Source organism: Astatotilapia calliptera, chromosome 20 (genome assembly GCF_900246225.1).
Source record: "Astatotilapia calliptera chromosome 20, fAstCal1.2, whole genome shotgun sequence".
NCBI classification, from domain to species: Eukaryota; Metazoa; Chordata; class Actinopteri; order Cichliformes; family Cichlidae; genus Astatotilapia; species Astatotilapia calliptera.
In genome coordinates, this window is record NC_039321.1 from 9,425,805 (window position 1) to 9,452,747 (window position 26,943).

Below are 26,943 nucleotides of genomic sequence, written 5' to 3' on the forward strand. Positions count from 1 at the left end.
TAAAAAAATAATAAATAAAAAAACCAAGACAAAACATTAAACATTTGGCAAGTACAGCAAAGATAAATCCAGGATTCAGTATTCTAATATGTGGAATGTGCAGAGGCAGTTTTTCAAATCAGTGAAAACAAACAAACAAACACAAACAAATAAATAAATGAATAAATAAAGAGGCCAGGGTGAGTTACTTAGCTCCTACGCCAGTGTGGGAGTATGTAACAAGGAGAGAAGCAAAACTTTCTGGCAAATATTGACAGAAGTTCACATGACGAATGAAGTCCGAATCCAGTTTTTGCTCATTTTGATATCAGAAAAGTTTTAGTTATTAGATTTTCAGATCATGGTTAAAGTCCTGTGTAGTCCTGTTTTAGGTGTCTATGCCTTCTTAAACCTCTTCTCATTGGCCTTCCTTGCCTGTCTATGCGCCGTTTCTATTGACCCGTCCTTGAAGGTAAAATTACATGGTGTCAGCTGGAAGTTTGGTTAAAGTTTAAATACTTTAGGAATTCACAGAATTCAGTCCTTTTCATTGGCTTCAGGCAGGATCACACTTTTAGTTGCCATGACAACTGAATACACATATTAAAGAAACAGCAATGTTTCTTTTATGCAAAGAAACTGAATAGGACTACTTCATTTTCTCTGTATTGTACTGTATGCGTACTCTTTTATTTATCCTAACTTCATATTCTTCCTGCTATTCCTTATACTGCCGTTTGTGCAACATTTTGCAAGTGCCTGCCAGTTTTGGTTAACTAAAGTTTTCACTCAAATCTTTTTATTTGTGTGAATTTAAAAATATTAGCAGTTTTGTTGTACATTTGTGATCAGTATTTAGTTTAAGGCACCTTTCAGATTAAAAGCTGAAGATATGCCTTCCTTTCTAATTTATACAACCTATTCCCTCTGTGATCTCTTATTTTCTGTTTCTCTTTGCTCATTTCCCATCCCTTCTCGTTTCTGTTGTGTCTTCTCCTGGCTATGTGGGGTGGCTGTCCATGTTCCAGGCCACCGCTCCAGTGAGTATCCCAGTGGGTCCTGAGCTGGCTGGGATAGGCAGTGGTAATGGGATCGGGCCTGGAACTGGGACTGGCAATGGCATCAGTGTGTCGTGGCAGTCCCCTCCTGTCATTTTTAAAGGCATCCCGGTGAGTGAGGCTTTATCTCACAACCCTTTTAACTTCATCTTAACTTCTCCACTGCTCTTTTCATGGAAGCTTTTTTCACTTTTTTGTTTTTCCTGTCCTTGCTTCTTTACGCTATGTTCTTTTTATACAGAGAAGTGTCAGTCTTTGTTTCTGTACCTAAAGCAGTTGACGACTCTGTTGGTTTCAAATGATCATTATCTAATACAATTTGTTTGCTCAGTGCAATGGCTATAACATGATACCAACAGAGTTTACCACCACTTTGAATGAAGGCTCGATTGCACAACCAGCAAAAGAAAAGCAGAGTTCTTTTGTCTTCCACTGTAGATAGTGGTAGTTTTCCCACTGGTAGGAAAAATTGGAGCTGGAAGAAGGAGCAGAGTAATTATGGAAAGGCAGTTTCCCCTGTTTTGTTACGGTTGTGTTGCAGAGAACTTTTAAGTCATGCTCGTGCCAGTGTCTGAACCAAACAAATGCAAAATTTAAATGTCATTTGTATATTTGTGATAAACCTGTGTGTGTGTGTTTTATAGGTGTTGCACAGTACACTGCTCCACAAAGTGATCTTGTTTCTCTTAGTAATCAAAAACAGTGAAAAACATAGACATAAAAAAATGACTTTTTAGATTGGTATTTTGTTGTTGTATTTTTAATTTCTTTGGGTATATCAAATGAACATTAATTCTGCATTAAAATGCAAAGAAAAGACTGCTATTTTTACTTTTCACTTCAGAAATATATGTAATTTGCCAAAGGGTGCTCAGACCACTGAACAGTATGTTCACCTGCCACTTCATTAGGTACGCCTTGCTAGTACTGCGTTGCTCTCTTTTGTCTGTAGAAGTGCCTAATTTTTTATGGCATAGATTCAATGAGGTGATGGAAACATCCCTCTGACATTTTAGTGCATATTGGCATGATGGCATCCTACGGGTGCTGCAGATTTGTTGGCTGCACATCCATGATGTGAATCTCCACTATATCCCACTACCTCTATTGGATTGAGATCTGATGACTGTGGAGGCCCTTTGAATACAAAGAACTCACTGTCCTGTTTAAGAAACCAGTTTGAGATGATTTGACCTTTGTGACATGCTGCATTATCTTACTGGAAGCAGTCATGATAGAATTGGTTCACCAGAATCCTGAAGAGATTGACGTGATCAGAAACAATACTCAGCAATACTCATGTCATGCTGTTTTAGTTATGATTAGTATGATTAGTTTGATACTATGGAACCCAAGTATAGCAACACACCATTACACCATCAGTAGCAGCCTGAACTGTTGATTTAATATTAATAATTTAGATTTGTATAGCACCTTTCAAGAAACCCAAGGACACTTTACAAAAGAGTATAAATAATCAAAAAGTCTAGAGGTTGAAGGCTTTGTTGAAGTGATGAATTTTAAAAAGTTTCTCAGGAGTCCAGTGATAGAAGGCGGCATGCTTTCATGCTGTTTAAGCTGAAATCACACTCTACGATCTGCAGGCAGCAGAAATTGGCAATCATCAGACCAGCTGACATTGTTCAAATCTTGTGTTATCCAATTGTTCTTTTTTTGTCCTATTATTAACTAACAGGAGTGACACGATGTGGTCTTGTGCTACACTAAGGTACTGTAGTTCATTAAGACAGGGGCAGAAAAATCCAGGTTGTCTTTCTGTTTTTCAGCTGTCATCATTGTGTGGTTGTAACTGCATAAACATCATGTGTCTGTTCAATCAGTATTTGATATCTGATCATTTCTCTTGATGAAGCTGGTCTGCTCTCTGTCAGTATGATTTTGAGTATTGACTTAATGACTCTTTTACAGGGGGCAACAACTCATGTTCGTACAGTTAGCATTGGAGAAAAGCGGCAGCCAGCACCTAGCTCACACGCCATTGTTAACAAGAACCACCCACTGATTATGCCATCACCTAAATCAACACAAGGAGCCAGGTATGCATCCACAATTTACTTAGAGTGCTGATTAAGTCTGCTTGAGTCAAAGTGCTAAAAGTACTTTTGCTTCATAGGAAGAATGTTTGGGATTTTAAACTGTTGGTCAGCTGGTGCTTTTCTGTGTGAAGTGTGCATGTGTGTTCTAAAGGTGTTATAAATTGGTTATAGGTGTGGATGGGAGTGTGAATGACTGGCTCTTTCTCTCTGTTTGCAGATTCAGCATTTGATATCAAATGTGAAATCTTTTCTTTCTTTTGCATTTTTTTCTTACTTTTGCTTACAAATATATACAGTAAAAAGCATCTACGTAGCATCTGGGTTATAAAAATTAAACCTGCATTCTATCTAAAGGCCACCAGATGGCGAAAGCTGTGGTTGCTAAAAGACTTATGGTTCTATAGAAATCTATGGGGAAATGACTCTCTGTTTTGACCTTTGTAAATACTTTCCTGGTGAGTTTATGGGCTCACTCACCTGTTTTAGCTCATACTGAAGTTAAAAAATAAGATTTTGAAAATCTTGGCCATACTGTAAAAAATGGAGCATTATCAATGGTATGAAACCGCGTAGTCATTGGCTAACAACTTGTAAAACACAAGTCAATAGCCGACAAAGCACATGGTTTCACAGTCAGACGTGCCCCTCCTTGTCAGATGGCAAGAAACGCTCATTTCGAGGGTGTAAAACTGGACTTCAGAAACCAGTTGGTGACGTCATGATACCTGCGTCCACCTTTTTTTAATTGTCTATGCTTTCAACACACTTCCCATTAGTTCCCTTAGAGGAGTCTGCAGGAAGTCCATGCAAACTCCTCAGGCTGGGAACTAAAATGAAAAATTTTGGCTATTGTAGCTACAAAGCTATTATCATTTCAGTGGGTCACAGTAGGTTAAATGAATAAAACTGCTGCTTGCACTAATATACTTTCTGAAACGTGAATGTGATTACATTCGTACCAGTGTGATGTTATTGGGCTGGGTATTTAATTCTGCTGATAAGTAGTTTGACTGTTTTAAATTCTTATAATGGCGTTTGGATCATATGTGTAATTATAATTGTGCACCGCCAAAAGCCTGTGTTACTCTTCAAGGTGCTGAACCATGTCAGATATTACATGTGTATAGGTATAATAATATCGGCCTCTTCAAAAATGGTGTTCTTGTACTGAATCACTGAATTATTTAAAAGAGAGATACTGTACCTACTCACCTTTAAGCACATTGTACGTACATGTTTGCCGTTTGCCCATGTGTGTGTCTGGATGTCTATGTGCATGTCCTTATGCTGTCACATCTGCTGTTACCAAGGAAACCCCGTGGGGAGGCGAAGAAGTGCCGAAAGGTGTACGGCATGGAGAAGAGAGACATGTGGTGCACAGCCTGTCGTTGGAAAAAGGCCTGTCAGAGATTCACCGACTAATAAAGTCCCCTTCCTCGGTCTGCGATATGAGCTCTTCCCCTCTAGGAGCGACAGCGAGGTGGACACTTCCACTAAGGAAATAAGGGGAGTCTCTTCACAATGGAGTTCTCAGCACTGCTTCCTCCAGCCCAGCAGTGGGTTTCGCCTTCACTCTTTTCCGTTTCCAAACACAAAGACAAAACAAAACTGATGCTTCAAAACAAACATTTTAAAAAAACTTCTCGAGAGAGAGAGAAAAAAAATCTTTATGCAGGTTTGGATACTTTGTTCTAAGACTGAAACATTTTCACTCTGTTGAGTTAAGGAAAAAAAAAGAAACATTTAAATTCGATTATAAGCCTTTTGATTTGAGTTTTTGTTTTCAAATTGCTTCAACTCAAGGCATTGTTTAAAGACTACAAATAAGCTTTTGGGCATGCTCTGTTGTTTATCAGAAGAGCATCATGCAAGCTACTGTTTTTGAGTCGGATCATGGGTTAACACCTGATGTGCTTTGTAAGACCTCTGTAGCATATCTGTTTCTCAGTGTCACTGTTTAAGGGACTCCAAACCTACCAGGTGCAAAAAGCCTGTTCACTTACAGCCAGCAGATTTGGCGTAAGCTCTACCATCTCTGTCTTCAGCAGTCTGGCTGACTGCATGTCGAAATGTGTTTTGTCCAGTATCAAACAACTAGTTTGTTACACAGATTCAGAGTAGCCAAACAGCTATATTTGTTTTGCAAAGCTGCACAAAAACCCTTCACACTAAGTGGTACAAAAATATTTCCTGTGATGCACCAAAATGTTTTCAAGATATGTATTTCCCTCTGCTCTTCTCTCTACTTTTAGAAATATGCACCTTCTTTTAAAGTGTCACGGTAACAAAAAAAAGTGGACATCTGTTTCTTATACTGTGTAGTTTATTTTCAGCAATGAGTTGCTGATGCAACAAGTAGATTCACTGTGCAATTGGCAGAGTTGCAGGATTGATTATCATCTGTCTTGCTTTGTGGTTGAGTTGAGGCTGAAAGGCTGATAGTTTTTTCTTCTAACAGCTGATGCTCTTAAAGAGATTGTTTACCACGACGATACGTGAATGAGAACTGCCCTTTGAAACTTTAACTTACAGTCTGACTTATTATCTGACTTGATTGCCACCTGATGATGACAATCAGGCGCTCTAATTCATATTCTTACAGTTTTAAGAGGACAGGTTACTCACTCTGCCATATTTGGAATAGTTAGCATTAACCAGCATTGCACACCACAGTTAATTTCATAGGTCTGAAATTATCTTTTGCTCTGGTGTAACATTTGGAAATAAATAAGCAGGATTAAGTCAAGTCAGTGCGGGGCAGGGTTTTTGTAGATTGACTGATTTATGTAAACAATTAATGTAGCAATATTTTACCAAAATGAAGTCTTACTTTTCAGATTAGGCCTATAAGAGTAAAGGAGAGGCCAAGGTTTCCATGCTTTAGATAAAATGTAAGTGGGAGATTTTTAGAAGGTTAAATTCTTTATTGTTCTTTTTTCCCGCTCAACATAGCCCCTTTAAGGACGTTTTACATCACTACTGGAAATTTAAAGTAAATGGTTACGTCTTAAAATCCCATTTATCTGAAATAAGCAACAGAGAGCAAAATAAAAACAAGATATTTTTTAGGTTGTCCCTGTTTAAAGGTTAACTAGCTTTAAATTGTGAGCTTCAATGGCAAAAAGCACTTATAATTGACAAATAAATGACATGAGTAATCTATGTAGTGATCTGTTTTTGATATTAATAAAAAAAAAAAAATCAGGAACAATTGTTAAGAGTGCATTATTATTTATGCATATTCCCCTTCCCCGTTCATAGTGTACATCTCTCATCAGGTTTCTCAGAGCTGGCTGAGGTATTTTTTTTAGATTTAGATGACTGAGATGAAAGATAATCTTCTAAAGATACTTCCCATTAACCATTGAGCCAAATAAAAGTGCCGACATTCTTAGTGACAAAATAAAGGTTTCTGGCAAAACTTCACCTACTTTCACAGAAAAGAAGGTGAAGTCTGAAAGTGAGTAAGGCGTCATGAGCTCTTGTAGTTGACCCATGTGTCAGGATGTGACTGTTGAAAGTGTTGCTGGATCTTCTGTGTAGTTTGTAATATCTCCTGTTCTTTGGACTGCTAATTCTGATACAACCCAACTCCATTAAGAAGAAAAAACTTTTAACTGGTAACTTTTTTTTCTCTCAGAGACATAAAACAGATATATATTTTTCCTTTTCTTTTTTTTTTTTTTTGAGATTCAACTCTGTGTTTATTGTTAGCAGATTTTATATGCAGCTCGGCAGCATGCCCTCGACACTCTAAGCGACACTGCCTTTACCTGATCTCAGTAGAAATGTATGACAAACAGAGTGCCTGTCCTCCGTATGAGAATGCAATCTTTGAACTGTCTCCTTGACTGAGGTACAGGATGACTTCAGACATTTGTCGCCATAGAAACACCTGTGCTGTCCTTTGTCATCGCAGAGTCGCATGTGCTGTCTGTTGTTGGTTGATGCCACATTAGAGTGAGAGAAACAATTACTTTATCTCCTGAGTTCACTCACTTACAAAGAAATGAACAGATTTTTATGGTAGTTACATTTTAATGGAGATAGACAGAATATCAACCAAAAAAACCCAACAAAAAACCCACATTACATAAAAGTTTGCATGTAAAACATGACTTAGTACTCGATGGACAAACCCTTGCTGACAAGCACAGCGGTAAGACGTTACTTGTAGTTGGTCACCAGGTTTGCACACATCTCAGGAGAGATTTTGGCTCACTCCTCTTTACAGAAACTCTAAATCCACTCAGTTTTCTTGGCCTCTGTTTGGCACTTTAAAGCTCAATTTCAGCTTCAGTTCCCTCCACAGATTTTCTCTAGGACTGAGGTCTGGAGACTAGCTAGGCCACTCCATTCATTTGTTGCCTTGCCGGTATATTTTGGGTCATTGTCATGCTGCAAGACTCATCCACGAGCCATCTTCAGTGTTCTGGCTGACTGATGGAGGCTCTCTTCCAAGATTTTACAGTACACATCCTTGTCCATTGGCCCCTTTAATGCGGTGAAGTTGCCCTGTGCTCTTAGCAGAAAGACAGCACCAAAGCATAATGTTTCCACCTCTGACTGTAGGGATGGTTTTCTTTGAGTGATACTCAGCATTTCTGTTCCTCCAAACATGACAGGTTGCGTTGATGCCTCACTGCAGCACTTTCTCCAAAGCCTGCTGTGAATCACTTAGATGTTCACTGGCAAACTTAAGATGGGTCTACGTGAGCAGGGGGACCTTGTAGGTGCTGCAACATTTCAGTCTATTACAGCGTACTAGTGTGTTACCAATGGTATTTTTGGTGACTGTGATCCCAACTGTCTTCAGATCATTAACAAACTCTTCACGTGTAGTTTTGGGCTAATCCACCACCTTTTTCATGATCATCCTCACACTGTGAGGCAGGATCCTGCAAGGAGCTCCAGACTGAGGGCGATTGAGTCATTTTATATTTCTTCCATTTCCCAAAAATCACACCAGCAGTTGTCACTTTCTCACCAACCTTCCTACTGATGGTCTTGTAGCTCATTCCAGCCTAGTGCAGGTCTAGTGCAGCCAATCAGTGGAGATAAAGGACTATCTCTAACTGATTGGCTGTAATCTGTATGCCACATGGGCACATAGCCAATCTGTTGGAGCCTGAACTCTGGCTGGGTTGTAGTAGATGCTTATTTCACTCACTGATTGCAAATAAATTTATGATGTTTATGTAATGTTGGTGTTTTTGGGGGGGGGGATTTTTTGTTTTGGTTTTTTTTTTTTGGTTGGTTGGTATTCTCCCTTAAAAATTAGCCACTGTTTATTTCTTTGTAAGTGAGCAAACTTGTAAATACAGCAAGGGATGAAATAATAATTTCCCCCACTGTGTATGGTAGCACTTCCCCCTTCTAGCATTAAACACACACGAGCACTTATTGTTGTTATTGAACATTAATTTCCCCACCTTTTAAAAGAAAAGCATTATTCCAGTGGCATCTCACATAAGCTAGGTCAGCAGGCCTCTAACGTCAGAAAATTAACCATTTCACCAAGTGCCAATGAAGAGAACACAAAAAGGAAAAGATATACTGAACTAATCAAGTTGCACTAGGTTGCACTGTGCAAAGACGCGTTTTTATAACTGAAAATTTTATATACGAAACTTTTTAAGTGAAAGGGGTATTTTGTTTTGGGCGGGGTCGTGGGTGGGAGGCGTATCGTCACTGCCTGATGGAATAAATGGGGTGTCAGGGGCAGGGGTCGCGAACCTCTGCGGTTCCCCATTATTGGCACGTGATCCTGAGAGTCAGTGTCTTGCACTCTGTGTCAGAGTTGTTGTACTAAACACGGCAGTGCTGCCAGCTTTAGGAGCGTGGTACTGGAAGTACAGTGAGGTACTCGGTAGTCACTTTGCCTTTCCTTGGAAGAGTGCCAAGGGATGAACGCAGCACCAGCCTTGTCTCAGTGATGGGAAAACACCAGTTTTAGCCAGTAGCTACACATTATCAGCTTGATAACAAATGCTTTACAGTGTTTTATTGCCTGGAGTTTCTTTTCACAGTACAATTTTTATCCACAAAGCTCAGCCTTGTGCTTCCTTTACTTAAAAACAAGTTCCTGCTTCTTTATATTTTGCTGAAAAAAGTAACATGTACATATGTTATTAGTGCTGGATACCACTTTTTTATTTTGTATCCTTCGCTGAGCTTTGGGTTAGTGTCAAATGCACCCCATTTTAGCTCTTTCTCTCTCTCTCTCTCTCTCCTCCCCATCCGCAGTGCAAGCACTTTCAGATTCCACCAACGGCGGTTACAGGCCAGCGCTTTAGCTGGCAGAGAATGGGACTTTTAGCACCTGTTAAGCTAGTATGACCCTCTGCCTGCCACAGAGGCAGGTTTTTTGTTTTTTCTTAAGTTGCACTAAACTGGCGTGTGAGGGTAAGTCCCTAGACTTGTTTTATTAGGAGTTTTGTTCTTTGAGTGAATCTTGGGTAAAAACATGGGAACAAAATTGCTCTTGTGTTAGACAAGAGAACATTTGTGGTGACAAGATCAGCTATTACCCCTTTTCAGCTACATAATGAGAGATGGAGATAGAAGTTGACTGTTTGTGGGTGTGCACATTAGCAGTAGATGGAAAGCAGTGACGATATAGATGGTTTTGTGCATTTTCAGGGCTTTTTTGTACATATGCAACATAAAGAGAACCGTGAGGTTGTTGTGGTTTTTTTTTTCATATATCGCTTTTCTTTTGTTTGTTGTAACTGTCATATGAAAAGGAATTTTTTTTTTTACAGTACCGAATGTTTTTCTTTCATTTTTAAAGTTGTTTGAGAAGTTATAGTGAACAGATTCAATGTATATTGTAGCTTAGAGGCAAAGGGGAGAAAAACAAAACATGTTGAATGTAAAACCTATAAAAAAAAAAAGTATAAAGTCTTTTTTTTGTTTTGTTCTTGTTGTTGTAATAGTTGCTGGCTAGTTGGTATTGGCCTGTAGTGAACCTTTAACATGTCCTGATTTTTGGTATCCAAATCTTTAACACCCACAGACAGCTGTTGCCGCAGTGCTAAATCATATAAAATGGCACGACCTTGCAGTATTGCTTTACTATCCTACTTTGTGCAATGAAACGCTTTACAATGGAACAAGAACTAACTTGCTTTTTGGTGACGTTCACACTGTTGCTGTTCTTTTACCCTGGCATTTTTTTTTGTTTTTCTGTGTGGTTATCATTGTCAGAGGTGTTGTTTGTGGATTTGATGTTAAGTTTTTTGTTAGGCAGGATAACCTTCATCATGGGGCACCATGGAAATTTTTGATCCTGCCTTGCACATTCCAATAGATGGCATGCTTTTAGTGTCTTCCAACTTCTCACATAAAAACAAACAAAAAACAAAAAAACATATCCTTTCCACTTCCTTTTTACTACAGCGATTTTCCCGATCACCTTTTCCACTTCCTGTTCTTGTCCTGTCCAGCTTTATTGTGGTCACACCCAAGCCTTTACCCAGTATATTAAGCTAAACTAAACCCTTGAAATGTGCATCAGAAAGCCTTTGTTTTGCTGTTGTTTTGTTCTTTTTTTGTTTTTTTCAATTACGTCAAAATTGATGTGGTGCTTTTGTGAATGTCGTCTGTAAACCAGCAGCAGCAAAGCCAATAGATCTCCTTCCAAATCAAATGTAATGCATTGCAATGGCAGCTCTACACAGTTCTCTGCTTCTTCTACTACTTTGCTGTGTTGTTTGTCTGGGAGTTTACTCCGTCTGTCACTTCTCTCATCCGATGACCTATTTTTTCCCCGTACCATCTCGTGTTTTTACTGAGCCTTACGCTGGCTGGCATAAAAACCAACCTTTGCTTTTTATTTCTCGATTGATTGATTGATTGTCTGGTTGAGTTTGAGGTTATTTTGCATGTCTAGTATCGCTCATTTCCCCCCCTTTTTTTTCTTTTTCGTTAGGAGATACAACACTGAAGGGTTTTATGTGTTAGATTTCCCCTCCAAGTATCCAATAACCCAAGGCTGATGTAGTCTGTTTTTCACCAGATGTAAAAATGCTCATTGCAACCCATAACACACACAAACACACAGTGCTAAGAGCATTTTGTGGGAAACTTGACGTCAGTCTTGGGTCTTCACTGGAGGGCAAGATTTCTCCTGTGTGTGGGCTTGGCCTCTGGTCCTCATCAGCAGTCCCACGCACATGGAGGAAGCACTTTCTGAGGAGTGGTGCACTCAAGGAGTATTTGTGTGAATGTCAAGCTCATGACGAGAGCTTGGAAAGATGGATGAAACATGTATGATGTCGATAATGTGATCTCTGTGATGTAATGTGACAGAAAGGAAAATAAAACCTAAATGGAAGCAGCCTTGTCATCGGGTTCATTTGTTTATATGAAGATGACTATGACTATCGAAGTGTAAGCTTCAAAGGCAACAGTGGATTCATTCCTTCTGCTTTTGCTACCTCGGCTGTCTTTTGACTTGTGTATTCCTCCCCCTTGTGGACAACAGGTGGTGTGACAGCACCATTGCTATTAGCTGTGTTCATGAAAACAAAAGGCACAGCACACACTGGTCACTTCTTTACAGCAGCAATTTCAAAATTTATTGAGACTGATTGGTTTTTGCAAATAATAGTCAAGCTAATTCTTCCACTAAACATGAATTAGAAAGAGGCTTGGACGGCTGGCGGGCCTGTCCCAACATCAAAACAGGAGGCTCATGGTTGACTGTAAAAATGTTTTGTGATCAGTACTATCAACCAAAAAAATATCAGCACAAGAGCACTTAAAATCTGCCCAAAACAAAACAGGTGTAAAAACAGGACAGGTTTTTTTTTTGATTATTTAGCACATTTTGTTACAAACACAGGATTATGATAATATAAAGTCAGCATCATATTGAACAATATTCCCAATGAAAATAAACAAACCTCAAGCTTCAAGTGCGACCTTTTACAAATCAGAGACCCTCTGAAACTTGAGGGAGAAAATAAATAATATATAATAGTAATATAAATTTATATATATGAAGGTATACACACATCACTCTTAGTAGAAGAACAAAATCTAAAGTAAAAAGCGCCAATTTTGAAATATAGTATAATATAGATATACCCATATCTATGGCTTCATGATTTGCACGTGTGAATCAAGCTATACAGGCTAAATGAGGATTGCAATTTGTACATGTCTAAGAATACCCATATTCATCTGCAATAGAGCAAAAAATTCCAGTTTTGCATCGTGTGGAATGAGACAGTTGTGTGCAGATGCCGAAGATGCCGCTTTGGTATGACAAAATGAACATAGGCATGCAGTTAAGACCACAGAATCAGGGCACAAAAGGTCATCAACACACAGTGGGAAGGAGAATCTGGTCGCCCATCATGATTTGTCTCTTTGAAGTTTTCAAAATCCTCGAACGTTTCGGCCCTCTAATCTGATCGGTCGCATCTCGATAATCTCTATCCATTGAGTTACAAATATTCAGTCGTCTCTTGGAAACAAACACTCTTGCAAGCACACAGGTGAAATGTCATTGAGGCACATATTGAGGGGTTGATGGCAGACGTTTTCCTGAAGTACAACCCAGAATGAGGAAGAAGACGTACAGTACAGATCGTGAGAAGAGCGCGGGGGCCGGGGGAGTCACACATACATCCAGATGCCTCTCAGGGGCCAAAACAGCACCACAGGACAGAGATTTGCCACCGATTATGGGCTCCTTCCACACCCACCATTGACATTCATAAACATATTCTACCCCATTGTCTTTCTTCTTTTTTTTTCACCCCAGAAAAGTACAACTGTTTGATAAGTGGGTCAAACAAAAGCACAATAAATAATGCAAATAAAATAAAGATATCTGTCAGACATAAAGAAAGCATCACAAATCTCACTGTACTGAGAGTCTCTCAGCAGGGGCTGATGGGAAGTGCAGTCCATGGCACCTACAGAAGAGGCCAAATGTGTGCGACCAGCACTGGCAACAAAATGTTTCCCAGAGTTACTACTGCAGCACTCTTTCCCTTTATGTAAATGAACTGGGGTCAAGCCAGGAAAGCACTGACATATAGGAATACAGCATGTGGACTCAACGCTCTACTGTCCGATAGACGTGTTTCGTCTGCACATTGCATTTCTACTTGATTGCGTGTCATCAAAGGCGTGAGACACAGCAGTAGCCAGAAAAAAGAAAGGAAAAAGAATCAGCCTGGTTTTAGGATGCGGTCTTCAAAAGCTAGCTGGTCCTTTCACACAGCCCTTCATATTCACAATAATACCATAACGTGCACTTTTTTGTTTTTTGTTTTTCCAAACTGTGACGAATAATGACAGGTTCAAAAAAATAAAAACAACCCAACAACAAAACTGTTTACCACAACAATAAATCCAGAAGCACCTGCACACACAGACCGTGAAACAAAAGCACTTTATGTATACAAATTACTAGATTGTTTTTGGTTCGATATTAATCAATTAGTGTACATTAGTGATGCAAAAGCATGTGCTGAATACATGTTTCAATCAATATCTAACAGAGATGTTTGACAGTGAATGTGTTTTCCCCCCTGGTAAAAAAAAAAAAAAAGAAGAAATAAAAATAAAAGCAAATACGACAGAGAAAGCATAAACTGGCACAATAAAAGATTGATAAAAGCCCCATGGCTTGCTGTCCACAACAAGGCAAAGTATAAAAGCTTTTTTTTTCTTATACAAGATATAAAATATCCAAAAAAAAAAGAACACACCATAAAGCTTAGCATCCAGCACTTAATAATAATTAATAATAGTAACATCAACGACAAGTAATCATAGTTCTGATATTCATAATAATAAGACATGTCATCTGACTCACTTGAATTGTCAACTTTGCCGAAAACAAACAAACCAAAAAACAAAACAAAACATGGAAATAATCTTAAGAACTGAATATAGAATATCTTTTGGCCACTGGACACTCATCCTTGCATACAAGCAGCCATCCTGTTCCACTCAACACGTACAGAGAGGGCGAGAGCAAGGGAAGGACTTCTGAAAATTAGGAATCCACAAATAAACAAACAGGTTTCTCAATAAATAGCTGTCAAACAAAACAAAGTCAAATTACACTCTCTGCAAAGAGCAAACTCTGAATTTCAAGCACAATTCTGCAATTCTTCTTGTTTTTTTAACCTTGCAAAGCCAGAGAAAGCATATCAGCAAAAGAATCGTGGAAAGAGTCTGCATATTCTGATTCCAGCAAGTGGAATTACATGACTCACTTAAAACGCGCACACGGCAAACGAACAAACCAAAAAAATAAAATTTACACAAAGGCAGCTCCTCCTTAAGTGTGAGAGACTTAGCTCTCAGGTCCTATCGTCACAACCTCCAGTGTGAGAGAATCTGGACCAGAGAAAGCGAGAGAGAAGGAAAGAGTTATTAGTGTAGAGCATCCACTGTGTGCTTGAATTGATTTTAAAAACAGGAAGCAGAAACTGATGTCCACTCTGTGGATGAAGACGGCTGAAACGCTAAAAAGCATCTTTCGGTCTCTCTGTCTCTCTCTGTCTCGCACAGCCTACAGCCCCTTTTAAATTTCCACCCACCCCCAAAAAAACAACCCCAAAACCAAAACAAAACTTTATGTACATTTCTCAAAACTCCAGTATTTCTTGGAATGGATCAATAGAAACCAGGCGGTAAACTTAAGTGAAGAAAAGATTAAGGACCCCACTGAAAGGCATAGGCTATATAAACAGCAATCTGCACAAAGATTCAGTGATTTCTATTTCGTGATAACAGTCAAGAGGACATAAAGTATATCCTTAAAGGTAGGTGCGGTCACCGAGTTGTTTAGGTAAGTAAAGATCAGATCAAAAATGTAAACCACGGGTTCAGGGTATTGATAGGAGTCAGTTGTCATTAAAGTGCAAGTCTGTGGCAGTAGGACTCAACAATGTGCCATTGGGCTGCCCGGTCCTCTGACACACGTAGCTTTGCAATAGATTTAGACCCCCCCTTCACTCATAGGGAGACACTTTTCCCAGAAGCATTATAGTCATAGTTATAAGACCAAGACAGCCTTCCTCCTGGCTATTTCCCTACACTGTCAGTGATCCTTGATTTCCATGATGATTGTGATGGCAAACATACATAGCAGTCTGGCGTTGGCCATGTCCTTGGCAGCGCCGCCATTGATTCCTGTTTTGACAGAGTAGAAAACTACTGGACTCTGGCCTGAACCCTCGAGAAAAATAACACAAAAACACTGCATCAGAATTAAAGGAGGTAAGCAGAAAAAGCCTTGCACTGAGCCATCTCTTCCTCTACTATGGCAGTCAAGGTTGAGAAGAGCGTGCGTGCGTGTGTGTGTGCGTGTGTGTGTGGTAAAAGTGTGTGCATGTCGGTATGTGTGCATTTGAGTGTTACTCGTAATGGTATTAGATCATTGTCGCGCATCACCCTACAGCATTTCCACTCAAAGGAAGGCCTGCCCCAAGTGGGACGAATGGGTAAAGAGAGCAGAGGATTCTGCCTGAGAGATCACAAAAGATCTTCAGAGATCGGTCGATGGGTCACTAACAGGAGCCGGACAGACTCTATGAGATCCAGGCAAAGTCCTTCTCGCTCCCATTCTGCTGTTCCCCCTCCTGTGCCGAGGAGTCACTCTCCTCTTTCTCATTGTCCAGCGTTCCGTGCGTCTCAGCGGTCATCCCTGAGTCCTTCCACTTCCCTCTGTCTTCCTCCCCTTCTCCCAGCATCTCTCCGTCCCCTTCGACCATCATCTCCTCCTCCCCTTCTCCATCTCCATCACACTCTGCTTGGTCATCGTGGAAACGGTCGCCAGGATACAACTCCTCCTCCGGAGAGATATCGCCACCCACCTCACCATTGTGGTCCAGGAGTGCGGCCATGCCTCTGCCAGAGCAATCAGCGCAGACGCCGTGGCGGCGGGAGCCATGCTTGATTCCAACACTGGCTGCTGACATGAAGACTCGGCTGCAGACTTTACAGACGTACTTCTTGTCTTTGCTGTGGACCTGTGGGATGGAAACACAACATTTTTGCAAAATTTTTAAATTCCAAGTGGAAGAGCAAAAGCCTGCAACTTCACAGCTGAAACTGAATGTGAATCCATTCAAATTACAATTGCAGCAATATGCTAGTGACAGAATAAATAAAGAGGAAGAGGAATACAATTTATTTGCTGGCAACAGGTGACTGCCAGGGGGGTCATTGACCAGTCTGCAGACCTGTGTGCATGGGGCTTTAGCAATTTTCATTTGCCATCAACCTCCAGCAACCACTAATAACAAGTCAGGAAATACAAATATTTTCACTCACGATCGGTGATTATGAGATGGTTTTGGACCACTCTTTAGGTCTCTGTGACTGGGGCCTTGTTTACTTAAATTGTGAGCTAGGTTGTGACCATGATTGTAACATTTCCGGCAGACAAGCTAACATCATATGATGGATGGTCAAATGTCTGTAAAACCTCAAGAGAGATCTAGGGCCTCCTAATTTGACCTCTGTAAACACTTTCCCACAGAGTTTATACACTCACTGTGTCACTCGTTTTGGGTCACACTGAATAAAAAATTCTGCTTATTTTGTAAATCTTGCTCATACTGTGTTTCGAAATTGAGTATTTTCTGTGATCTGAAGACACACAATAAATTGCTAAGAACAAGAGAGTGGTTTTAAAGTCTGCGGTAAACCTCACATCACATCTAGTATTTTGCAACAAGATGGCGATGGTAGAAACGTTAATCCCAAGGCTTCAAAAGGGGCACTTCAGAACCCAGTGGTAGCTATGTCCATCTTTTATACTGTCTAAGATTGCTTTGAACTAAGTAGCTGGTGTCTGTGAATGCACTATAGCATCTAAATAAGCTGGCCTTTTGTCCAAATCACTTATGGCTCCCCCCCCCAAAAAAAACCAAGATGGTAATAGCATTGATGTTAAATCAAAGCTTCTACACAGGAATTAACAAACGAGTCGGTAATGTATATATAATGTTTTGTCTGTCTCTTATATATAACATCTTTAAATCTTCACTTTGAGTAAGGTGTAATTTGCTACCTCCTACATGTAAATGAAGGCCTGCACTCACCAGTGTGTGCCTCTTCATGTGCTCCCTTCTGGTGAACTTCTTGCCACAGATTTCACAGGGGTAGGGCCTCTCACCAGTATGGGAGCGCATGTGCCTCTTTAGGATGCACTGGTGCATAGCAGAGAAACTGCAGTAGGGGCACTTGAACTTTTTGCGGATCACCGTGAAGTCATTCACTGAAAGGAGAGAGAAAGGGAGGGAGGATAGAGAGAAGAAAGGGGGAGAGAAAAAAAGAATTGAAGGTTGAGTGAAGCTTGTTTAAATAAACCAACATGTCACTTTTTAGTTACTGCATTTAATTAGCGGCATGGTCTAGAAATGTACCATCAATTCCCATGGTCACCCCAATCCCCGTCAAAGCTACGGTTGCCCTGGCAACAGCTCTTCCTCTATACTAAAGTAATAAAGGCAAAGAGATACTATAAACACATAACACAACAGCCAGTCTGCCTTAGTTGCACTAGAGGGTCTCTACTATGGACAGCGAAAAACACAGACAGAAAGACAAACACAGACAATGACAAGAAAATAAAATCACCCACACAAAGAAGGAATATTGAGTCACACAAGGGGAGGCAAAATACAACAAATATTAATACCATGTCTTAGTGTTGTGTCGGGGTCTGGTGAATCTTTTATTTAAAGTCTAGATTTAAGTGGTAGCTTAGGTAAAAGACATCGAAGTAAACTGTTTCTCTGTGTTTGTCTGTTTCTAGCCACTGACACAAAGCATATGACTCGGGGAGACTGGAATTGGATTTACGAATACAAAAACACAACAAACACTAATCACGTATAGTTGGGAGTCAAACATACGGTAGGGGTTACAAGCTTTTACAATATATTTACCTCCATCTGCAAATCGACTTCTGCTCTGATTAAATATTCAAGAAGCACATCACAAAAAAAGCATGCAAATACACAAGAACTGCACAACAGTTGTTTTTTTTTTTGGTTAAAGTGCAAAAGTAATGAGAGAAATATTGCAGTGTGTGTATGTGTGCACATGTGTACATAACACGGATAGCTTCATTGAAGAATAAAAACGGCAGCAACGTTTAAAAATTTCCATCATAGTTTAATTACAGCATAAAATCTACAAGTAGAATCTTGTTTGAAAAGTACAGCTTTTGTACAACACAGGGATGTCAATGAGAAAATCTAGAATATAGAACAAAATATCTTTCAGTATTTTTCACATTTTGCAACAGCACTCAAAAACAGCCTTTCAGTATTTTTCATTTCTACTCAGTGACTGGCTCTGACTATTTCCTGACTTCTGCGAGCCTGCTGCTCTGTCCCGGCTGCTGGCTAGGACAGGGCGTGCTACCTGAAAATGTGGGATTCTGTGGTAGAAAGGATTTGGCATTTAGGAATTCCCCATGTATATACACAGGATATGCACACAACAGGAAGCGGACAGATTCCCAATTGACACCAGTTCTGCTATTCTAAGCACAAAGAAGTTGCAGCTCAGTGTGCTCAAGTGATAATTAGAAGTAAACACAGGTGAATAGCTTCTCTTTGGGCATAGTAATCACAGTATGCGTATACACAATAAACCTATTTACTGTAATTGGGTTTTATCAAGACAGTATCTTGTTGCATGTTAAAGGCCTGCTGTAAACGAAAGAGCGAAAATTTTGGCAGAAATTGGTGTGAATTTACATTAGCAATGGGTTTCAAGCCAGTGTTCAAGCTGATTCCAATAATCCTGCTTCTGCCCATCGACATCCTCCACCACTTCTCTTATTATTCTCCTGCATTTGCCTACTTGTCTCTCTTGATCTCTCATTTTCTACCCCGTGCTCACAACCACACCATTATCTATCTGCAGCCGTGACATCACTAAGATCATCCAGAATCTGGCCTTCATTGCCCACTTCCTCTTCAGATGAGAGGTCAGAGGTTAAGAGGGGCCGGAGCCGTGAAGGACCAATTACTGTCCAGCTCCAACCACACTCAGCCGTTGCAAGAATTACAGATCTGGGAGAGAAGAGATGGACAGAGAAAGAGAAAATGACACCACCCAACCCCCCCTTCCAAGCTGCTACTGATCTATTGTTTTAGCTGGCTTTGTCTCGTTCAGCACATCCCCTCATCTGTACCGATATGACAGTCTTTGACTGAAAGCTGTCATGTCGCACTGAGTTCAAGATACTGTGCTCAATAGCGGTGGATTTTGGGGTCAAATTCTCAAATCGAATGTTTTTGTTCTGTGTTTCAGTTCTTTTATGACAGTTCCTTCTATCAGCTGAGGCGTACTGCCCCTGGCATCAGTCATATTCTCGCCTGGGTTTTTATTCTGTCCTTATGATGCAATGCTACAAAATTCCTGCAGGTGGTGTGGTTGTGTGGGCTGTGACTCAGAGTAATGCCTGGCAGATATCTTTGAATGTCTTTGTGCCCCTAATGCAGGGGTGGACAGAAAGATAAAGATCTCTCTGCCTAAAAAGGAGAGAAGAGTTTAGTCAGACTGGTGGCTGGCGACAGAGAGTGAGACAAGTGGTTAAGGTCGGGGAGGTGGAAACCCCCATCCCCCCCCAAATCTCTCAACCCAGCACTGCAGTGGAAAGTAATTCACCTGTTCATGGGTACACTCAGTGCTCACTAAAACTATTCGCTCAGTCTAAAAAGACCACATATATTTTCAGTCAAAGGTTTGTTTTAAACGTATCTCTCTTTTTTTTTTGCATAGCAGTTGTGCAGTTTTGACACATTAGTCGTCAGTTTGAGTCACCATTAAAAAAAAAATAGTGACATAAAACTTTGCAAGCAATAGAAAAAGTCCCTAGATATTTATATCCATAATCAACAGACATATGATTTTAAAAGGAACTCTTACTTTGTTACTGCGATGACACCACAGAGTATTTTTTGGCATGAACGTAAAACACATTTGAGGATACACGACTAACTGATGGGTAGGAAATTGTGTAGCGTGCTGCCTGTAATTCCACTCTCAGTTTTCCACATTGATACTGTGATTGTGATTGTCAACCTTCATCTGTTGCGTTACTCGCCACAGTGGGTCTATAGTCCCACCCTGAGACATTTCCATTCCAATGTTGCCTCCCAGTATAGCTCCTGGCACTGACCCCACCTGGCAGCACACCTTTACATGTGTGGCCAGGTTTTTCTGGGTGCTAAAAGCCTTGGCACAGGCAGGGCAGGTGTGCCCTCTCTCTTTGGAGTGAACGGATGACAGGTGCCTGTGTAGGTCTGTGCGGTCTCTAAAGTGTTTCAGACAGTACACACACTGCATCAACTTCTTCTTGAAGTGGATGGTCTTCTCGTGTCGGTCCGCATTAGATTTGAGAGTGAAGCTGGCGGGGCACTGCGAGCACAGGTACCGTGCCGGTGCAGGCTCAGCTACCGCAGGCCGGTATAAAGACTGAAAGGGAAAAGGATGATTTTGCGGATGTTGATGGGGCTGGGTTGGTTGGTGGTGCGGACCTTGGATGCTTGGCCAGTCAAGGGACAAGGCCATCAGAGATAGGGTGTGGCGGTACTCGTGCTCCCTGAGATGCTCCAGGCTGCGGAACAGCCGTTTGCACAGGGAGCAGGCGAACCCCTGTGAGGGCCAGGCACCGTGCTCTGGCACAACCCTTTCCCCTAATCCAGCCTCTTCACCCAGCCCAAGCAGCCCTTTAGTCCCTCTGCCAACCACGGGCACTGACGCAGGCACAGTCAAGCCACCCGCACAACTCCCCTCGCCCATCTGATCCCTCTCGACAGGAGACTGGTCACCTTCCAAGGCTGAAATAGTGAGAAGGATGGTGAGAGTGAAAGTCAGAGAAATAATGAGGTACAATAAGCACAAGCTTAAGTTATCACGACTATTAAATTGTGACAACTTTTATAGCATACTCCATACCTGTGTTGTATTCTTTCGTGTCTTCTTTGTCTTTCGTGCCCTCCTGTAAGCGCAAAACATATCGTTATGTCACACAGGCATATTTATACAGCCTGTATGGAATGTTGTCTGGACATGCAAGAGGAAGGAAGATGGTACAAGCTGTGAAGGCAAGCTTATTTAAAAAATAATTGTAAGAAATGAAGAAACAAAGACATGGAAGCAGAAAATTAAAAAGTAAAGCAAAACAAGGTCATGATTATTCAACGACTTTGAAACTGGAAAGCAAACAGAGAAAAAAATAGTAAATCATTTCTGGATGCTACAGCTGTCTCATGGGCACAGAATGAACAGTTATGCTGAGCTACAGTGTTAATAAATGAATTACAGGAGAGATACTCATAAACTCAAAACTCTCTTGGGTGTAAGCAAGGTGCACCTAAACACCCGTCCCCACACTTTCTTTCCTTCGGCAACTAAACTAAACTCCACTCTTCTTCTTCTACTCCATGCTCCTGCCATTCCTTCACCCCCGCCCATTTGCTCAGCCCCTACACTCCTCCTCCTCCTCCTCCTCCTTCCTCCTCTCTAAGAACAGAACACCATGCACTGGGCAAACAGATGGCTTGTCCGTAGAGATAGGGAGGCTTGTTGGGAGGCAGGTCCACTGAAATCAAATGCTGCTCCTAAATGCTCACCCGCACACACAGCGCACACACATAGACTGGCACAAAACTCACTGCTACACATGCTCATATTGCCATGCTCTCTCTTACACACACACACACACACACACACACCCACTCTCTCACTCACACACTGAGAAGAACAAACAATCTCCTGGGCTGCGAGAGCAAACCTCTCATTGTCTACTTGTATTGATTCTACTCACTCTCATCACACTACCTTGCCTGTTATCTGCCATCTCTAAGCACACGCTGCCATTGTGACTAGACGTGTCATCACTAATGTAACTACTACGGACTACATTACCACTAATGTTGAGCAAAGACATTTCTGGCTTGAAGGTGAATTCAAGTCTAACTATATTAAAAGATTATTTGAGAAGGGAGACATGAGCGAAGAACTGGCAATCTGAAAGGAAGAGAAAAGCAAACAAAGCATACAGAAAAGAAAGAGCAAACAAAGGAAAAAAATAGCATTTCTTCTCCAGCGAAGCAGGAAATATGCCAAATTCCACAAAGAGAATGAGATACAGAAAGGAATTGAGCAATGATGTGCTAACATTTTAAAAAGAACTCTCTCTGAAATAAGGGTAATATCCCCATTAATCCCCAATTCCTTCTTGCAAAAACTCCTAGCTTGCTCCCACCACATCACTTGCCACTTCCTACCCTCCATCACCTCTCAAACCCCTTCGGTGTGTGCGTGTATAGAAACAGGGTGATGCTGCCCCCTGGATACTTATCTCCACTGTTAGAACTTTTATCTGAGTGGAGTAGCAGTGCCCAGAGAGCAGCCTGTGCCCTGGAGCTGAGCCAGGCTCTGGTACACTTACCTCAGGCAAGGTGGAGGGCTCTGGGCCCTCAGGGGCCTCTTCAACTTCCATGTCCAATCTCTCTGAGTGCAGCAGGGGTGCCCCAGCCCTCAGACCGGGGGCCTCCAGGGGCCGAAGCTCAGAGGGGTGCAGTGGTGTGGGTGGAGTGGGTGGGCAGTATGCTGATGTTGATGTTGTTGATGATGATGATGATGGCGGTAGTGGTGATGATGATGGTGGAAGATGAGGAGGAAGAAGAGGAAGAGGAGGAGGAGAGGAGCCAGCCCCCTGTTTGTTATGAATAGTGGCCCCCGTGGCCCCTGGCCGAAGCGTGCTGCAGTAGTTGTTGGAGTAGAGCCCTGAGGAGCACAGGAAACGAGTCTCACCCACCCACTCACGTACAACTGCAACTCTGCAAGCAGCTGGCCACCAGAACACAACGGGAGAGAGTGGGCAGGGGGGCACACAGAGGCTGCCAGTGCTACACTATCAAACACTATGCAGAGGGGGAGGAAGAAAAACTCTGAAGTTTCACTTTCCACCAGCCAAGGGGAAAGGGTTAGGGCTTCTCTTCTCTCTTTCTCTCTCTTTTTTTTTCTTTCGCTCCTCTGCTCTCCTTCTCCTTCCACCCACATGCGTGCGCAGAGGATGGCAGCGGGTGTGTGTTTTGTGAGTGTGTATGTGCCATGTTGTGTGAGTAAAATGCATATAAGGAGAGGGCTTGAGGATCCTCTGTAGCGTGGAAGGAGATTGTTTTGGAGAGGAGCCATCTTGCAGCTCAAGTGAAGATTTTTTTTTTTGTGCACGCAGGGTAAAGGACGACTACATCGACCATGTAAGATGTTTACCAGCAACAAGTTAAGACACGCTGGATAAAATTTCAATTTTTTTCACAGAACCTTTAGCTTTCCACAACTATTCACACAGAGCCTTTTTTCTGCTACATTAATATCACCATTAGCTGGTACTGAGAGCGCATTTCTTTTTTTCTCTCTTTCTTCGCTTTGATTAATAGTGTGTATTAATCAAAGCATAATGTATCGCAAGATTCTCTAGACAGTGCGTGTACGCATGCAAGCGTGTGCAAATGTGGGCAGCATTTTGGGGAATGTCTCCAGAGTTATGCAGTGGGTTAGCCATTCATTGCCCTCCTCTGCACAACGGACAGAATCACACAACCATGAGGCTCGGCCGTGGATGGATTCCTGGAATGTTAAACTACCGCACCCGACACTCCCCACTCCCACTCACTGAGAACACACACAAATGCTTAACTCCCCATCTCTTCTTCCCCACCCCATCAGTGACAGGGGAAACAGCATTAACAGCGAAGAGGAAGTAGAGACCGAGAGTAAACGGATGAGATACAGGTGAAAGGGAGTAGCTCATTAACAAATGGTGTTCTGGCAGTAGACGGTTCTCAGGAAAGGGCTTTCATGGAATAGTTAATCAGTTTTGGTTCAAGCCTCTTGCAGAAATGCAACATGTAACTGAATATATTACAGTGTCGTATCACTGAGTTTAATATTTCAGTTGTGTCTGGCAAGCTTTAAAGTATGCAAATAGCAGTCAGCTGACTGCCTGCACAGCGGCAAGAAAAAAGAAAGACAAGAAAAAAGTAAAATAATTGCATTACTTAAACATGGCTCAATAGGAACTAACATACAATCGTCATCCCTTTCTTTCACCTGCCATCCCAATGGAGTCTGTACTTATTACATCTGTTTAGGCTTTAGGGAAGCAATTACTGGAAGTTGACTGACCAAGGTTACTAATTAACTAAAAAGCTCTGTAAGTTTGTTAGGCGAAAATAGCAAGATTGGATTTTACCTCTCTGTAACCTCACGGAAAAATGCTTAATGACACATGGCTAGTCATAACCTTTGGACAGTGTTGTTTACTTTTTATTATTTGAAAAACTATATGAACAAAAGACCGTGCAGGTTCGGGTTCATGGCAGCTTTGTGCACATCCGCGTATTAGATCCCTCCACTTGCAGGTAAGAACTGTTGAATCCAAAAAAGTTGATATATAAAGTAGACTCAATTTGAAAATCCAAGTCTGGATTAGATTCATTTCCATCTGCTTTTTGAATTAACCCTCACTGTTCTTCCTTTACAGTTGCAGTACCAAAAAAAAGAGAGAGAGAGCCAGAAGACAAGCTATATAGGATCCATTTGTTAAATTTGGAACAAAATTTGTGTCACAATCATAAATAAATTTTGAAAATCTCTTGGCAGTAGCTGTGGAATGAATGGTAGCTAGTGCACAGAGGTGAGTCAATTTTTAAAAGTAGATGTGAATTGATGAGAGCTGGCAATGGAGGGAAAAGTTCAATAATGTCAGTATAATCTCTATAGTTAATTGGATGTTCCTAACATCCTGTACATGGTGGCAGTGTGGGCAGGTGTGCAGGGATGGTTTTGCAAAATCCATTGTCTGGAATTGACTCTCTGACGCACAGAGGGGTAGTGGGGCCAAATCCCATTGATCTTAATTGGATTTTGGAGGTTGATTGACATACACACTGATTCCACTGTATTTTGGCATGTGGTCCGTGACCCATGCAAAGGATAGCAAAAAGAGAAGCTGTGCATTTTAATTCCATGTCCTGTCAACAAGATGGGGGTCGAATCAGTTTGACTTGCTACATACAGAGAGAGATATTTCCAGTATGATCTTATTTTTGGATGCGTGGATGTTTAGCAGAAACCTGGTTTATTAAATCGTCAGTTATGTCGGGGGAAAAAAAAGAATGAGAGAAAGAGGAACAAGATGAAAGGGTGTGGGAGGTGGTAGCTCTATGTCAAGGCCTTTTGCTTATATGCAAGCCTCTCTGGAATTGGGACAGGTGACCTTGCTCTGCCTCCTCCGCGCCTAGATCAATACTTTCCCACTATTTTAGACCAACATGCTTTGATGCTCCACAGCTGAAGTAAAAGAGGGGGGGGAAGAGACAAGAGTGAGACAAATATGGAGGAACTGCAAGAGCTGGCCAAAAGGGGAGGGAGTGAGGGAGAGTGTGAGGGATGAGTGTTAAGGAGGGGTGAAGGAGAAATAGATGGAGGAAAGGAGGGACGGATAGCGTGAGGGGGAGTACAGGAGGGAAAAAGGACAGGAAGGATGTTAAGATGGGTTGAAGGAGAAGCGGGAGGAGAACAAGAGGAGGGGAGGGGAAAGGGCTGAATGGAAGGAGGGAGGCAGGGAGCAGTGATCTGTCAAACCAGGCAGACTTATCCTCCGCCCAGTAATCTGAGGTACAGTGTTTGTTTATTTTCTGTCCTCATTTAGACACAGGGACAGACCTGGGGAGGGAGGGGAGGATGTTGGCCATCTCGACAGGCCCATTTCCCCAACCCCTATTGTGTAGGGAATAGAAAATAGGGTTTGGCTAACCAAAACCCTCCCTGAGGTTTCTTTGGTGACAACTAAAATACAGATATAGTGCTCATTCAATGTGTTTTTTTTCCATGCACAGAGCAAATGATTAACATTCTCTGAATTCTCCAAATCCCCTATTCATATAGTCAAGGCTGAGTGTATCTGTAAAGTCTGAGTGTGTATCAGAAAGCCTCTTCTTCTCTTTTCTGAGGCTTGTGAGGCTGTCTATCTGTGCTGTGACAGCATCCGATTCTCCTCTTTAAGCCAACAGAAACATCTCAATCCCACACACTTAACACTGACACAAAAGGAACGATGTGATGTGGCGTGCATGTGCGAGCGCGTGCAACTGCGAATGTGTGTTTTGGTCTATTAAGTCTTGGCCCTGTCTTTTATTTTGTAGGTGAGTGGGGCTCAACTGAAAAGACATGACTAGGCTCAGAGTTGTACCCTTCCTTTGCTTTTCTTCCGCTCACAAAAACAGGCAGAACTCGGGACAAAAGATCCAATTACTAGACTGTAAAAGCTAAAGAAACAAACACACGAGTTGAATACACACATGCGCGCGCACACAAATGTGCCCACGCGGACGTGGACTCAAGCAAATGCATGCTCACACTGGGACACACACACACACACACACACACACACACACACACACACACACACACACACACACACACACACACAGTTTAACACCCTCATTGAAGGCAGAAAAAACTGACAGAACAAAGAAAAAAAAATCTCTTGTTAACACAGACAAATTAAGCACCAATGCGGCCGCTTATTGATCTATTATTGATATGATTAGGAAATGATTTATTACAGTGTAACAGGAAAAATTCTGTGATTTAAGAGCTTATTTTACTAATTTTAGCTGAGCATATCAGATTTTAAAGAGAAGAATAATTATTGGTTGCTCGGTCGTGCACAGATATATAACAAGAAGCAAAGATTTGTAGCGAACAAATAGGTGAAGATCACCTTTTTATTGCTTGCTGTAATTGTGTTCTTTGTTTATGACATTTGGTGA

At 41.5% G+C, this 26,943-nt stretch overlaps 2 protein-coding genes across 5 annotated transcripts in view; one reads left to right on the plus strand and one right to left on the minus strand.

Moving 5' to 3' along the window:
• Positions 1–6,741, plus strand: part of slc2a4rg (SLC2A4 regulator) — a 36,218-nt gene extending 29,477 nt beyond the window's left edge. The window contains exons 7-9 of one of the 2 annotated variants that reach the window (XM_026153769.1): positions 1,008–1,148; positions 2,967–3,094; positions 4,405–6,741. In XM_026153769.1, coding sequence (XP_026009554.1) covers positions 1,008–1,148; positions 2,967–3,094; positions 4,405–4,516 — 381 coding nt within the window. In that variant the 3' untranslated portion in view covers positions 4,517–6,741. The remainder of the gene's footprint in view (positions 1–1,007; positions 1,149–2,966; positions 3,095–4,404) is intronic. The other variant, XM_026153770.1, reaches the window with a different exon arrangement.
• A 4,905-nt stretch (positions 6,742–11,646) lies between these two features.
• The window catches only part of zbtb46 (zinc finger and BTB domain containing 46), a 63,692-nt gene continuing 48,395 nt past the window's right edge, over positions 11,647–26,943 (minus strand). For 2 of the 3 annotated variants that reach the window (XM_026153773.1, XM_026153772.1), the window contains exons 5-7: positions 22,551–22,888; positions 21,053–21,095; positions 18,233–20,934 (exon numbers count right to left, since the gene is read on the minus strand). In XM_026153773.1, the coding sequence (XP_026009558.1) occupies positions 20,138–20,934; positions 21,053–21,095; positions 22,551–22,888 (1,178 nt within the window). In that variant the 3' untranslated portion in view covers positions 18,233–20,137. Of the gene's footprint in view, positions 16,099–17,175; positions 17,352–18,232; positions 20,935–21,052; positions 21,096–22,550; positions 22,889–26,943 lie in introns of those variants that run through there. The other variant, XM_026153774.1, reaches the window with a different exon arrangement.